This window comes from Saccoglossus kowalevskii, chromosome 14 (assembly GCF_978046115.1).
Source record: "Saccoglossus kowalevskii chromosome 14, keSacKowa6.1, whole genome shotgun sequence".
Lineage (NCBI taxonomy): Eukaryota > Metazoa > Hemichordata > Enteropneusta > Harrimaniidae > Saccoglossus > Saccoglossus kowalevskii.
The window spans coordinates 8,052,554-8,069,350 of NC_140654.1; the positions used below are offsets into that span (position 1 = coordinate 8,052,554).

At 36.8% G+C, this 16,797-nt stretch overlaps 1 protein-coding gene across 1 annotated transcript; it reads left to right on the forward strand.

Moving 5' to 3' along the window:
* The first annotated feature begins 637 nt into the window (after positions 1 to 637).
* On the forward strand, positions 638 to 16,085 carry LOC146734431 (uncharacterized). Its single transcript, XM_085507455.1, has 8 exons — positions 638 to 684; positions 1,528 to 1,608; positions 4,698 to 4,807; positions 6,623 to 6,836; positions 10,887 to 10,993; positions 14,055 to 14,259; positions 14,384 to 14,508; positions 16,080 to 16,085. Exons 1-8 carry the CDS (start codon positions 678 to 680, stop codon positions 16,083 to 16,085), a joined length of 855 nt encoding a protein of 284 aa, XP_085363581.1. The 5' UTR covers positions 638 to 677.
* Positions 16,086 to 16,797: the final 712 nt, after the last annotated feature.

The following is a 16,797-nucleotide window of genomic DNA, read 5'->3' on the forward strand; positions in this document are numbered from 1 at the left end:
GGTATACAGTATGGCATACGTCACCACTAGTGTATATATAGTGCTACCTGCGCGAGTTCTTTCGGAAACTGAAGAGGATTTCTCATTGATAGACGAACTGGTTTAAGTTAGTATCACGTTTGTTTTGATTCAAAAGTAACGTCACAAATTGCTGATTTAAACACAAAACATCGACTTTTAGGTTTTCTTTTATCCAAAAGAAATGTCTTTTTAGATGTAATACTGTCTGAAAAAATACTTTTTCAGAATCTATAATTCGAACCAATCTTATAACTACATTAGGAACCATTTACCATTTTTTTAATTCTTTTGCGAAAAGTACTTTTTATATAGACTGTGTGAACATCTTGCGATTTTTTAATAGTAGCCAACTTCAAGTTTACAGTTCCGGCTTTTATTCTGCTCTGACGAAACCTGTCTAGCAAAGCAGGTGTGTGGTATAGCTACATGTATGACGTAGGTTATCGATTATTATCGTAATAAACGTGTTTTATTGTTGATGATGATATTTTTTGCTAATAATTATTCTATTACTATATTCAACATTCAAAATTTTGTACCAAGAAACACGACTACGAACACCTGTGTTTTACTATAGGTCAGATTGTGTCAGTTTAAAAATAGAATTCTCAGAATTCTGGGAGAAGATAACAGTTTTGTGTCGGGACAACTTCAGAATGTTAGGTATTGTTCCATTTTGTCATTGTTTTACTTTATTTAGTTCTTTGTGATTGTCGAGGCTTGACGTAACATGTACGGTCTATACGAGGTCATTGCCGGTACCACAAATACACATTTAAACACGATAGGAGCGATCAGTGTTTGTCGTATTGTATTTTTACAACATGTCGCGCCTATACCAAAGGTCATTGAGTCATCTTCGTGTTAAATACCGACACTTAACTGGTTGAAATAGACTACTCGTTTCAGAATAAGTCATTTCACCCAAATCTGCTGTTGTGGGGAACAAGGTGGCTTTCAATGTACGGGTCGCTGGTTCAAGTACGGTCTTCAAGTTCGGGTGTATATGCGTTAGGAGCCATATGTGCTCGCAGATTAAAAGCAATCATAGTATTGCCTACACCAGATTTTACTCAGATTGCAAGCGCCTACACATCTGGAAAAGGACCCCTATTAAATACGAGATTACAACGCTGTATAATGCAACAGCTAATAAGACGTCGATCAAAAATAAATACGCCATTTTTCATGCTATCTAGATTTCGAGATTTAGCATTTTGAATCAATAAATTGCGTTCCGCCTCCTTTTTTTCAAATTAACATTTTTTTAGATCTGATATTTCAATATATAGCTCCGTGTAAATCAGTCGCATCCACGAGGTATTACATATCGGCTGGTGGATTCTGTCTCTCCATGGCACAGAATACCGACCATGGGACCGACACAGACAAATTGTGTAATACCCCGGTACTAGTAATATATTGATAAAAAGTGTTTCTCGATATCGTAGCTACACCCGAAAAGGTAAAATAACAATTTCACTTCCTGTGATTTTTATTTTGCAGACATTATGGCTATGGCACCCAAAGTATACTTCCTGTTACTCGTTTCTATCAGCCTTTACAATGCAGCAGTTACTGGTCAAGGTGAGTTAGATTTTAACCACGTAACTCTGTTACATGAACACATTACATAGTGTGCAGAGGTCGAATGAGTCATCTAAAAATATGTAGAATGCTGTAATCAGGAAACAATCGTAGTGTTGTAGGTCGAAAACAAGTCAGCCCATCAAATCATTTGAACTAGGCCTCCATTTTGAAATTCTTTTATAAATTCTTTTTGAGCACTTGGAAAGATTATTTCGAAATTTAGGGACATAAAAAATACGGGTTCCAATACTCATACCGCAGTTTATGAAATTTGTGGTGCGGTAATTTATTATGAATTTTATATTGTTTGAGAAAAAAATCAAGATGTGTTCTAGTAATATATACAGGTCATAGTGCTGATAAATTCAATTTGGTTGAACATTAACTCTAGTTACTAAAGTGAGGGATGGTGATTGTGGAATGTACTTTATTTGTTATCGTATTTCTATATTTCTTTGTGTCATTTATTCTTACATTTATATTCATTGAGTTTGAGTCCAGGGTAGGCGTTCTATGTAGACACCCCCCCCCCAATTAAGACTAATACTATCATGCATGGGTGTACATGTTTAAAACGCAAAGTTTCTTCGGAAGTGATAATACCCAACATAATTGACATATATATTGTCATTGTAACAGACAATCCCACACTATTTATATGTAACATTGATTGACCTCACAATTCAAATTGAATACCTGTATTAGTACGATCATATATGTATTATTAGGAATAATTCCATTATAACGCATTTCATTCAATTGAACACCACAAACACGGACACTGACTTTCAACGTAATTATAAATCCGCTGCTCGACACATTTGATAGTCACTTTCTGTCATAGGGGCACTTAACAAAAGAACCGTCGCTATTATTTTAATTTATGAATTTTTCCGCAACCAGTGTTACTGTTTTCGTATTATCTCTATTTGAAACTAACGCAGATAGGAGGGAGGTATATATCAACAAACCAACCTGGGTAAAACCATGGCATTACTTTTAGTGGTTACAAAATATATTAGTATATACTATGACAAAACGAGAGACATGAAAGACAAAAATTGAATCTTAGACACGTTCTATAAGACAACCAAACATAAAATAAACCTAAAATGAAAATACTCGTGGTACTTTAAAATAGTGAAAATGTTATAGTACACTTTCTGTGTGACCTCAAATGTTGAAGTAAAAAATGAGTCATTCTCAATTCACCTAAAACCAATAAGCTCACTGTTTTTTTTTTTTTATTCACATTTCACCAATAAGAGAAAATATAAAACACGGAGGAAAGAGGAGGGGGGAAGGATGAATAAATAAAAATAAATAAACTACAATACAGGAGTAATTAATAATATCGACGAAAATCAAAGCAATATATACAGAAACTTCAGGGAGTGTAAATGTTAACGATTATAACACAGATTGGTTTAATAGCAAATTTGATGTGAGACAGGGGGATAATCTGTCACCAACAATTTTTTTATTAGCGATTTGGCAGTGGGTCAGAAAGAATTCAACAGGGACATACTGATCAGTGTAGACAGTGTGTCTATCTTGTTATATGCCGATGATATAGCGATAGTATCAGAAAACTAGGATCATATGCAAATAATGTTGGATTTCTTTAATTCGATAATGGTGTCAGAAAGATTCGAAACAAATTCGGCTTTTCATGCACTTGGAAAGATTATTTCGAATTTTAGGAACATAACAAATACGGGTTCCAATAGTTATACCACAGTTTCTGAAATTTGTGGTGCAGTAATAATGGACTATTGTTCTGCTAAGTCATCTTCGTCGGCAATAAAGACACGGGCTGGGTATGTTCGAAGGACAGTCACTGAGTAAACATGGCAAAATATATGAGTGAAACGGATATTTTTGTGGGATAATTTAATGTGGGTAAGTAATTGGACTATTCAGATGAATAAGGTTTTTAGTCGTGTGATATTGATATATATATATATGCTAATGGAGGCAAATACTTACGAAACATTGAAGTCAGATTACGGTAATGCAGAGTATTTAGTAAGTGTGCCAATACATCGTGAATTGTCTTGTTTTCATGTTATCTGTACTTAAAACATGTGAATTTCACTGTATTTACTCTTTTGCGCAGCGGCCAGTTTCAACCATGTATTCCTTGTTGACATTCTATTCAGCAAAACTTTTTTCAGTCGATCGTCATCCACAATCATTGTGAATGGTAATCTATATAGGTAGAAATCAAAATCATTTGCATTACTCCATCCAATAGCTTTGCACCTTTGCGACCCTTCTTATCTGCTACAACACTTTGAGTAATGTTTTTGTATGGTGTTTTGTATGATTCGGGATCGCGCATATAGTACTTTAGTTAGACATTTTGTTCCAATTTTGTACTCATCACAGCAACTATTAAAGCGTGGGGGTTGTCACCTGCGCATGCGTGTCCATAGCGTGTCATTGTCTACAAACAGTCGTCTACCCATGAGCCTTTGCATGATTAGCATGCGTTGTTATCGTCGTTTGGGACTCAATTCAAGAGCGTGCGCAGGTGATGACCCTCCCGCTTTAAAGAAAAACACATTGCTATCATCATCTAGGAAATCCGAAAAGTCAGCAGTCACCAATAATGTTAGGATTACAATGTGTATTAGCCCACGCTAAGCTTGATGGAAAGTCCAAAACAAGGGGAACTCGTTTATTGAGGTTAATTCAAACTATTATTTTTCCAGAAAATATTTTGCTTTCAGCATCACATAATACACCATTAGATATGGTACCAAGTTCGGATCGTACCTATTTATATATATGTTAATTCCAAACCATTAACTCGATTATAAGCAAAGTTTTATTTAGTCAATAAACGAAGCACATATACTAGTCTCTACCGTTAATCAGATGTATATTTTATCCAAACAAAACTATAGTAACAAGATAAAGCACAGTTGATTGATTGTTTTGTGCAAATATTTGCCATGATTACCCAATGCACAAAATTCCAAAGTCGAGATATTATTTGTATATCCACGCGCAGGTTTTTAATAATTGTCTAAGATACCGTATGCATTAAATATTGGTTGAATGCTTTGTTTAAATTTTAGCCTTCTCAAAGGGCAATGTAAAGAAAGGGGATGCGACATATTTTGCCTGTGGGGTTGAAGATGATCCTGCTATGCACAGATACATATGGTGGAAGAAGGATGGAATACAAGTAAGTACCAGAGTTGTGTAGTTGATATCAAAAATAAGACATGGACATGTACTACCAACTAGTGTGATTTGCGACGATCTCCAATTTGAGGTTACAAATCAAGAGATAATTACAACATTATTGGCCATCTCTATAAACACCATTGCTGTCTTTCAATCAGAACAGAATCTCTTGAATTTATTTTCATCCAAAGGTGTTTAAAGCGCGGTAGTCGTCGCGCTGCGCATGTGCGAGATATATGGGTCTCATATAAACAAAGATGGCGACTTTGACTGTTGCGCAGATCAACGAGTACGAACTGACACGTTTCCAAGCTTTAATTAGGTAATTTTCATGTGATTGGAAGGTATCGAAGGAGTCACCGGCGGTAATCAGTGCAAGTCGCGCCCAGGTCAAACCTCATACTTGTGATTTTCCATTTGAAGAGCGCATTGGATTGTAGGTAAATTAATGTTTATCAACACAAATGTCGAACATGCGCAGCGCGACGACTACCGCGCTTTAAATGATTTCGCTCTTCATGAATATTATTAATTGAGTTAACTGACATATTTGATTGGATGGACAATTGCTCACACTGTTTCACAGAAATAAATCATGGAACACCTATTCGCATTTAAAGTGAAAGTCAAGGCTAATAACATAATACTCCTCGATGGAAGAGCTCGGCAAATGTAAAGACATGCAATTTACAGTTTTTTTATATCACTTCTCATTCTCTAGATATTCAATTTTTCATCAATTTATGTAGACCGCCATCTTGATTCTTCAGCAAAGGATTATGGGTAAAGTATGACATCATAGAGTCTGTTGTCAGAAATTGAGAAAATGATTTCATCTATAACTTCAAAAGTTGAACTTTAAATTGGCTAAAAGTTTAGAACAGGGTACCATACATGTACTGGTGCCAAACATGCTTATAAAATAGTTGTCATGGAAACAGAACTGAAAATATTTATTTTTATGTTTTTCTACCAAATGCTCAAATTTCCTTATATTGTATACAATTTACCGTTGTGAGTAGGTTATATAGGTGATATATTACTTGTTGGCCATAAAAAGTGAACAAAAAAGTGTCATTCTATATTTCACAACGAAAATAACGATTTTTATTTTTTTAACGTTTTTGGCAATATCTTCACTTTATGTGTATTTGTAACATTCTAATTTACATTACTATAATCATATACAAGAGTTATATGCATAACGAACATTTGAACTAATTCGCATCAGTATTCCCCATGTTATAGATGAAATCATTTTCTCAATTTCTGACAACAGACTCTGTGATGTCATACTTTACCCATGATCCTTTTCTTGAGAATCAAGATGGCTGACTACATAATACTGATGAAATGTTGAATATCTAGAGAATGAAAAGTGATATAAAAAAACTGTAAATTGCATTCTCCTGCATTTGTGGAGCTTTTTCTTTGGGGGTCATTGTGTTGTTTGGCTTGACGTCCCCTTTAATGGTTGTTTCTTGGAAATTACAAATGGGTAATGTGGTGCTAGATGTGATTTTTTAGGTTTTCTCAAACGTTTTACACGGTAACTGCAGGTTGCAGATTCTGAATTTGATTCTGGCGGATTCACTAAGCACAAACAGAATAACATGCATAATGTCAGAAAATGGTAATCCTGCATCTTTAACCCTTTTCTCTTTCCAACCATGCTGTGTCGTTAAATGGATTAATTGGGGGATGAATTGGTGATGTCACACTATAACAAACCATTCTACTATGCAGTAATGGATTAGTTAAATACCCAACATACATATGTTAATCCTTTAAAATCAAAATTATTTTTCTAAAGATTATACCTGCTGATGAAAAGAAATACATGATAAAGGAAAATACTTATAAGAACAACAATGATGTTACACCTTTATTAGGCAGCGCCCTCTATGTGAAAAATGTAAGCTGGCATGACGTTGGTACCTACGAGTGTGTTGTTGAGTTTCCCAATAAAGATGATTGCAGATGTGGTGTATCTTTCGAAGGATCAACTTTCTTTTTACAACTGGCGCGTAAGTAGAAGTTTATCGAGGAACGCTGATTATTCGGTAAGAGGTATATGATTAACTATTCGCCAAGAATGGTAAATGACAGCTATGACACGTTTGCCTGATTATGTTAGACTAGTGTATCTGAAACTTGGGTATTTTTCGCACCAAGTCCACCGCGAGATATTTCGTTTTAAGCGCAATGGAGGACGTGGATAACCGGATTTGGGCTCCGGTGCGAAGCTCCAAATTTCATAAAAATAATCGTATCAGAATCTCGGGCTAACCAATTTGGCGTGGTGAGGAGCGTACAAGCATTTATACCGCCTTGGGGAACGAACGACAAATTTGTCAAATAGAGATAGATAAAAAATACAAATGTAAATATTAAACAAACAATTCATTCAATATATGGATGCCATAGCAACAACATGTCTAAGTACAACGGCAGTTTCCGAACATTACAAAATATGTGCTTCACAAAAAACATGCGGCAATGTCAATGCCACAACAAGTCCACTCAAATCTGTCCAAGTTTTATTCACCGGCAATCGTCACACCAAATTGCCGAACGTCGCAAACTTGTTCAGTACCTCGTCGCCTCTGCCTCGCAGGTTTGGCTGCAACACGATCCGCAAAGCGTTCTTCTGGGGTTTTTTTTCTGATCCACAGGAAATCGAATGGGTGCCTCTAACGGGTGTGCTACGTGCATGTACACCGACTTGATGCTCTCCAAAACGCGTTCGTGTTCACAGTTCCAACGCAATACCGCTTTCAGCTCCTGCCATGTTTGCCTGTGTTCAGCATCTTTTTCTTGCGCCCGGAGTGGCGTGACCTCGAGGGACGCACTTATCACTGCAGCGCGTCTCAACGGGCGTCAATCATGAGGCCAAAACTTTTACATGACGTCACAAATACGGATTACCTTAATAAAAAAAAACGCACGGGCCCCGTAATAACAAGGTATATAAAGAAAACTACATAGACTTAAATAAACAGTAAAATTACCCTGATTTCACACTCCCCCGGTCTGTCCAAGGATGCCACAATGCACAGAAGCACTGGGGCATACCCAGGCAGACCCAAACGAAGCAGGGTAATGCGGAAACAAGGTCAACAAAAACGAAAAACACAGCATTATCGAAAACGTGGGCGTCATTCGATCATCAATAGAACCTTTACATATAATATCCTTAGAAATGTTTTCTTTAGAAATGTTTCAGAAGACGTGCACACCTAATTGATTCACACTAGACAATATATAACACATATGCACACTGGGGAATACTTACCGGAATGATAAACAATGTAAACAATTTATTGATACAATTGCTGTTGTGGAACTAAAAACCCAGGAAGCTAATATCAAAAATGCCAAATGTATGAGCCTGATTTCAGATGGTTCAGTGGATGTGTCAACTATTGAAAATGAAGTAGTGTATAGCAGGTTTGCTAACCTAGGAGAGGTGAATACAGTTTTTCTTGGAATGCAAGCAGTGAAAAGAGGAAATGCCCCCAGAAATATCAAAGCTTTAATGGACTCTCTTGGATTTGAAAATTGACCATTGCAAGAGGTTCAGCGAAAAATCATGGATTTGGTTGTGATGGTGCCAGTGTGAATACAGGTACTTCATCAGGGGTCATCGCTCTTGTACTCGTGCATTGCCTTGCCCATATAGATAACATAACAGCTATCAGTAATAGATCTACTGGTCCATGGTTAAATACTCCACACTGACACAGTAGTTTTTATTTCCTTTCAGTCACACAGTGCCTCATCTTACTTGGCCAGCTGTAAACAAGATTCTGGGGACAGAGTGTAGGAATATATTAGCTTTAATAGACTTAGTTTTGTCAGTGCCAGCCAGCTCAGCTGTATGTGAGCGTGGTTTCAGCTTAATGAAACAAACCAAACAGATTACAGAAACAGACTTCACACTAAAACTGCGAGTAACCTCATGATGGTTAAGCTTCATTCTCAAAATGAAAAGGAGTATGATCAAACCCCAGTCATCCACTATTGGAATAGTGGTCCTAAACCAAGGAGGTACAATTTCATGGAGGACAGATCTTCTGCAAGAAACTGCAAACCACCAGACTGACCAATCCTAAGATGTGGTGTGTGAGGGTGAGAGAGATGAAATGGAAGCTGATGTTGTTGCGGACAAGTTCTCTGTTTGTTCAGACTCTGACTTGATTGACAATTGTTCTGGTTCTGATATGGAAGAGGAGGGGGAGCTGGATGTCATGCCCCTTGGTGAAGCTTATGCAGATCTTGACTTTGAAATAGACTGATGTTATTTTCTAAATGACATTGTGTGGACAAAAAGGAAATGTAAAGTTTACAGTCTTCAGAAATAAAATAAGTTTTATTTTACAGTGACAGTTTTTCTTCTATTTTTTATCAGACAAATAGTGAACGAACTGCTTGCCTCACTTGGCAAAAACTAAGATTATTAATGTGGGTAAATACTCACAGGCCTTAGACAGTGTGAGTCACAGTGAGTGTAGAGTAAGCTGAAATTGTCAAAAAAAAATGACAAAAAAGTAGTACCAGTGATATACATATGATTATCATTGATACACCGTTGCAGGGTGACATACTCCCCTGGGCCAGTAGATTTCTTTTTGGGCCAGTGACATTTTAAACTTACTGGCCCACTTGGCCAGTGGAGATTTTAGTTGAGTTTCACACACTGCTCATACAAATGTTTGGCGGTAGTTTTAGCGGTCTGATTTCGAGTCGGAATCGCCATGGCAAATTTAGTGAAGTGATCGGTGAGCACTAATATGTTAGCAATGCCACCTTTCAGTTCTAATGGTTGTGTAGTCGTAATAGGTATCATATCAGCCCGGGCCTTAAAGCCTGCTGGGACTTTTTCTCCGAGTGCAACGTTTACAAGTTCGCACATTATGCACATCGCTTTCCATATGCGGCCAGTGGAACCGAGATCGCAACGTTTCGAGAGTACGATCAAAGTGCCCCATCTGGTCATGCGCTCCAGCCATAGCGATCATGCGATGACTGGAGGGCAATACCAATTGAAAACATTACTTATACAAATTATCATATCTAGTTCGGTATAAAACGTTGTCCCTAAAACATAGTTTATCCATCTCGCGTAAAGCTGATAATACCAGCGGCGTCTCTTTCCCATTCTGGCGGCGATCAGGACGTGTTCCGATTCGCCTCCAATGGATTAGTCGCGATAGGAGGATCGTGTTTCTGCAATTCTCTGCCAAATCTCGAGGAGACACTGAGATAAGAGATGACTCACCAGGGTACTCTGGCGGTGATAGAAACTCGTTAGGTATAGCTGTAATCGTGTGTGCAATGGCCTCCACCCAAGGTATCTCGTCGGACATAAGATGACCCTGGCCAATCGTACAGATCTCGGCGGAACCGAGTACTACCGTAGCGTCAAAGTGGTTATCCTGTTCATTTAGTGCAGCTGGTCTCGGCCGGTAACAAATGGACATGTTGTAGTTTGACAGTGCTGCCCACCACCGGTGACCAGTAGCATCGAGTTTAGCGCCGATAGTTGCTACATAAGTCAATGGGTTGTTGTCAGTTAACACAATGGTCGTATTCCCATAACAGTAATCATGAAATTGTTCAGTCATCGCCCACTTAAGCGCCAAAAACTCAAAAACAGTTTATGGGCAGGGTAGTTGCGCTCACTGGGAGACAAACTGCGACTAGCATATGCGACAGGTCTAAGTCTACTACCCTCATCGTCGTCTTGTAGTTGGTAAAACAGCGAATATGAGATTTTCTATTCACTGCGAGATCTCGCGTAATGAGCAAAAAAAAGAAAAATGGTTTAATTTTGAACTTGAGTTCTATTTTATAGTTCAATTTTGAAATCCCTTTCTTTCATAGCGGAATATAGTGTTGAGATATCATTAAAAAATAGTTTCGAGATATGTTTTGATGCCACTACATATACCTTTTTTCCTGACATTACGTTCGATTTCACACATATCGCGGGATCTCGCAGTGAAGGGAAAATAGTCTATTGAAAGTGGTAAAAACGTAGACGAAATTGATACTGGAATTATGTCATGTTACAGAGGTTGTTGACGTTGACATCGGATATACTTCTTTACTGGTTTGCTCCACACCCATTGATTCAATAGCATATGATATCCGGTGGTCAAGAGGAGATGGGACAGAACAGGTATATATTATTAATTGAATCAACCTGGACGGTATATGTGTGTAATAAGCTCGATTATTCTTTTTTGACATATGTACGCACATTTTAGCGCTTATAGCAGTGACAATACATTATGTCAACATAAGCCTATAACTTATTATTTTAGTATTAATACACACTATTATACATCTGTCACCGTAACGCCATAAGTTACAGCGTGCCGTAATTTTGCGGTATTTCACGGGGTATTTTCGTCCTACCATATAAGGAAATGCGAATTCCAAATACGCGTAAGCGTCCTCTAATAATAAAAAACAAACATGGCTGCCACCAGGGTTTGACCGGACTCCACACACAGAAGTTCGCTGATTCTGTTCTAAACTTTTTGGATTTCGACATTGCCATGATGTATCCTTAGAAGTAAAAATGTATAATAACAAGGTTATCACAAGAATACCTCAAAGTATGCACTCAGGCTGCGCGTCGGTTGATACTCCAGCTGTAATGTCTTTGTGCATACTTTGAGGTATTCTCGTAATAACCTCGTAGTATGTTAATATGTTACTTGAGAACAAAAATTATAAGTACTTTGCGCAAAATGACATTTAGACAACACTGAAAATACAATCCATCATTAAATCCCACTAAAAATAAATGTTAATAACAAATAAATGAGAAATTGAAATATATTCTTGCCGTAAGAAAAATGGTAACATGCTTTAAATCACACACTATATCCAGTCTGTGCCTTTGTATATCAATTATATGTATTTATTTATTTATTTATTTATTTATCAAGTATTTTTATTTATTCACATACGAAAACAAAATTGAATTATTTTTTTACTTTTGAGTAGTGTTCTACGTTAAGAATCCGTTTGTGGATGATTTCGGGTGGCATGACTTGGGTCTCGATCGATTCAGTTTGATTAACATACAGTATTTAGTTAGAATAGTATCCTTTTTCTGTATGGTCAAAAAGGTGGTTTGACCGTTTCGGACATACTCCAATTTCATTTGTTTATAGTCGAACTCAATCATTATCCGCTTGAACAGCATTACCATTCCCTGTCCAAAGGATGGTGATCATGGCCATAAATATTAATTTATTTATATGATGTATGTACTCCCCGGTGGCTCATAATGAATGAATTTCAAAACACACCTTGCACGACATTATGGAGTGCAAAGTGTGCTTGAGTTCATTATGAGCCACCGGAGTGTACATTATGGTGATTATTTGTTGCATTGGCAATGTCAGTGAATTTTCACACGTTGAAACTAAGATAATTTGAAAGAAACGACCAAAAACATTCAACAGAATCGCGTCTACTTTATATGGGCCATGTAATCTGTATACTGTATATAACGTCAACGCGTTCACGCAACGATTCCCATTCACACACACAAGCACAATGCGCAGCGGTCATTTCAACATAACACGTGTACACAAAATAGACAAACTTGGAACTCCCTATCCTACATGATGTTAATTTTGCGATGATCGGGAGAACCAGTGATGTGTAGATGGATTGAAGCTCGTAAACCAGACAACGACGGTTTGCTGTACTGCACCCCATCTTGCTTGCGAGCTGAAGCGTAACATTTCTGCAGCAAGTCGGCGAGCTCAACGACAGGAAGGTCTTCAAAATTCTATGAAGAAAACACGTACTACCGTGTTTGCCTTTGGTGAGCTACGAATTCACGCGTTGGACGTACCGGGTATTTCTCGCGAAGTTGGGATTGGCCAGACGACGATTTGTGTTTGTCGTTATGGCGTTTTTCATGTAAACTAAGAACAAATAATTATTTTTCATATAGCTCAGAGTTATTCATTTTCAGTTTTGATTTTAATCATTTTGTGGGGGGATTCATTTGATTTATTGATCTTTATTCATAACCATGTTTTCTTCATATTTCATTTTTGCATGTAATGCTATGAGAAACTAGCACACCGAGTTTTAATTTGGCCAATATTTGTTTCGAACGTCAGAGTAAACACCCATATTCGTAATCGGGCAATGAGAACGTCACCCGCATAAATTGTTACTCTGCGCGATCTATGGCTACATTGTATGTTTTTGCGCTTTTTTGAGCAGTTGCTTTCTAGTTGTTTACGAGATAACGTTGTGTATGTACGTTGTTGAAGAATAAACGAGATTGAGTTTTAGTTTACATGACGTGTCCGTTTCAGTTTTCACTACCGTGACTGAGAAGATCCGAACCTTCCCTTCCCCTACAGTTTTCACCCAATAATTTCCCTTATTATCAAATGCCCATGCATGGTACGGGGATGCTCAATAATGCAATACATTATCGCGAATAATCTATGGCAATGACGTCATAAAATTCGCTAGTATTGACAATGCTATAATATAATATTTAATAACCACTTATCGGGCAATGTACCATGTAACATACATTTTTATTAATTGTCATGTGACTGAGTCTAACCAATCACAATGCGTAACAGTAAGTATAAGGTAAGTATAATAAAATATAAGGTTATTACGAAGATACCTCAAAGTATGCACGAAGACAGTACAGCGGCAGTATTGACCGACGCGCAGCAGAGTTCGATGCGACAGCGTACTGTCTGAATGCTTACTTTGAGGTATCTTCGTAATAACCTTATTATTATACATCTTTTCCTACCAAGGATACATCATGGGAATACCAAAATCTAAAAAGTTTAGAACAGAATCAGCGAACTTCTTTGTATGGAGTCCGGTCAAACTCTGGTGGCAGCCTTGTTTGTTTTTATTATTATAGGACGTTTACGCGTGTAATCATTCCATATTTGGAATTCGCATTTCCTAATATGGTAGGATGAGAAATACCCCGTAAAATACCGCAAAATTACGGCACGCTGTAACTATGGCGATATGGTGACAGATGTATAATAATGCACTATATCAATAGTGAGCACTTGCGTATCGCCAGGATACCTATATCCACACATAATATATTACATTGAACGTGGCAATGTTTATGGGCTAAACTATAGTGTGAATTTCCCATTTAATTGGAAGAATAACGGGTTCCAAATAACGTATTTTACTTGTGTCTGTCATGATTACAGATTTGGGATGCACATGCAGGCAAATATCACATGACAGGCGCCATTACAGAACAGCATGGATTCAAATCTGCTATATCCCGACTGTTCATTTTTGATGTTCAAGAACATGATCTTGGTGATTATAGCTGCACGATTAACAAATACCCAAGTTTCTATAACAAGCCAGAATCAACCAAACACGATTTCATTTTACAGCAACGAAAAGGTAAATTATATCATATAATAATAATATAATAATATTATAATGAGCAATTCAAGTGATAATGTTATATTTAATAACGAGATTCTGTTTTTCTCTTGTTGTTATTTTCTGTATATATATTTTTTAGCAAAAGTGCAGGCAGAGATTGTTCGTTTTTATGACGTGTTAAAGTATTCTTGCACAGTGGAGATGCCATACTGGACACCATACACATTTGGTATTTACCCAAAACTTTTTAAATACAACGAAAAGGTAAAAAATAATCCCATCTAACCATGTCAATTATTTTAATTAATTTAATACGTTTTTATTGTTGTATTTTGATTTTTTTTTCTTTTTTTTCTAATCGGTTCTGTGATTGTTTTTTATGCCTGTTTGAATTATTGCATTTTGATTACGTTTTAAACTATATAAAACCAAGAAATGCATGTTAACTAAACATTTCACAAGTTACGTAATCTTCGCAGTTAGTTAGGGTATCATCTGCAGTGTTCTCCACAAATAAAATTTAAAGAGGGGCGCTAATTGTCATATAGTTAGCATATTTAATTTGCATATAATTAGCATACTAATCAAACATTTCAAAGGAAATTCTTAGCACTTTTATATTTACATCAATTAAATACTGTGTACAAGTACTATATTAATGTTCTTGAATTATTTTGATGAATAAGTTAAACCACTTGATGTGTAAAAGATATCAACTTTGACAACTGAAGAATATCAATTTTATTCTTTGTAAAACTGTAATGGAACAAGTTGTGAAATTCTAGCCTTTCATTTATTTATTTTAAATTTCTTTCAAATATTTCCATTTTTATAGGTTTTATAAATGCACTGAGATATTGTAATAGTTGAAAACCCCAAGTAATAATAAGAAAAATATTTTCACATAACAAAATTACCATTTAAAAGAAAAAGAAAAAATCGAATCCGATGACTGTAAATAAATTAATCATTATGTTGATTGCATTGTGGGTACTGAGGACAAAGGTCAAATCAGATACCGTGACATCCATGTTGTTTCAGTGTTTACCGTACGTTTTGTTTTGGTGATTTATTTGATGATTCTTTTTACTTTTCGCCAATAAAAGGCATGAGAAAACTTGTTTTGACTATCCCATTGCATGATTAACGCAATGCTTGTGACAATCACTTCACGCATCCATTCATTGTTTTTAGTTTATTTATTCAACCAGTTTTTCCCCAGACATCAAATCCATTGTCCTAGTTGTCACCTATGCCACTATCTGTCTCTTAGTTCTTTGTTTTATCGCCTGTCAATTAATAAGAGGTCTCTCAATAACGTCGTCGGGACTTCTTCCGGGAATGTGAAACCACTGTCACCGAAAACAAAGGAGGGTGCTGAAGATAAAAAGAAGGGCGCTACAAATTGAAGAGGGGCGCAAATAAATTAAAGAGGGGTGCTTCGCCCCCTTAAACCCCTCGTGGAGAACACTGAATACTCAACTAACAATACAATGTATTTGATCGGGGCGGGAAATGTGAATGCAGGGCGCTTGTTGACCATGCAGGGCGCACGACTACCTATGCAGGGCGCACGACTTCCTATGCAGGGCGCTGCACCCTGCTAAAACCCCTCGTGGAGAACACTGATCTGTCGGATATTAACGCAGGAATATTGCAATTATTGAACGAATTCTTGGAGTTTTTTTTCTGAATTTTACAGTAATAAATTGGAAAGATGCACACCAGGGCCAACTTTAATGACTGTGGAGTGTTGTGAGTCCATTAAATCTAATTTTCACAAGGTCCATACAAGTGTAATGCTGTAATCACTTACTGATTCTGTCCCTCTCCAGGTGTAGTTAATCAAAATTAAATCCAAAAAATAAATGTGAATAATCATTATTGGCAGGCTTGTACGTCTGTTTCTTTTTATTAGTTTTAAAATATGCCAATCTATGGTTTTACTTGAGCAAACGTACGTAATATACACATGTTTCGAAAGCTTTCTGTGTTTTACCATTTTTTATATTTTGCCATTAATAAATAAATTCGTTAAATTTGATACAGTACCTTTTTAATCTTGACTCTGAAGGTTTATTATCTTTATTTTCAATTTGTCAATACGCAATTCGTAAATATACTGTTCTTTTTATCTTGTAATTGGCTTACAGAGCCACTATATCAACTTTCAAATTGTTTAGTATCGCCCCATATAAAATCATCAACGTGGCTTGCTAATATGCCAACGAGACATCCATCCTTATCCATCCAGTAGAAAACTGCAGGGTCTACCTTTGACACTGTTGCACCTAATCTCCTCATCACCGACCTTACTTCCATCGCCCAACCCATACACACATTTCTTAAGATGCCATATTACCTTTGTACAATTTGCCTCTTTAGGTGGCCGGATATATACTTCTCTTCCGATTTCTTGTCCTTGCTGGAATGCTGTTTTTATATTCATTGAATATGGCTTCCATTTATTCTGTGCTAACAGGGTCAGAATCAGTCTTAACGACTCCTTTCTGCAGGTGTGCGAATCTTTAAGTATCTGATTACTCTCTATTT

Coding starts and splice junctions, on each gene's coding strand:
- LOC146734431 (XM_085507455.1), top strand. Junction 4,808..6,622: donor GGAAGAAGGATGGAATACAA/GTAAGTACCAGA, acceptor ATTTTTCTAAAG/ATTATACCTGCTGATGAAAA. Junction 14,260..14,383: donor CATTTTACAGCAACGAAAAG/GTAAATTATATC, acceptor TATATTTTTTAG/CAAAAGTGCAGGCAGAGATT.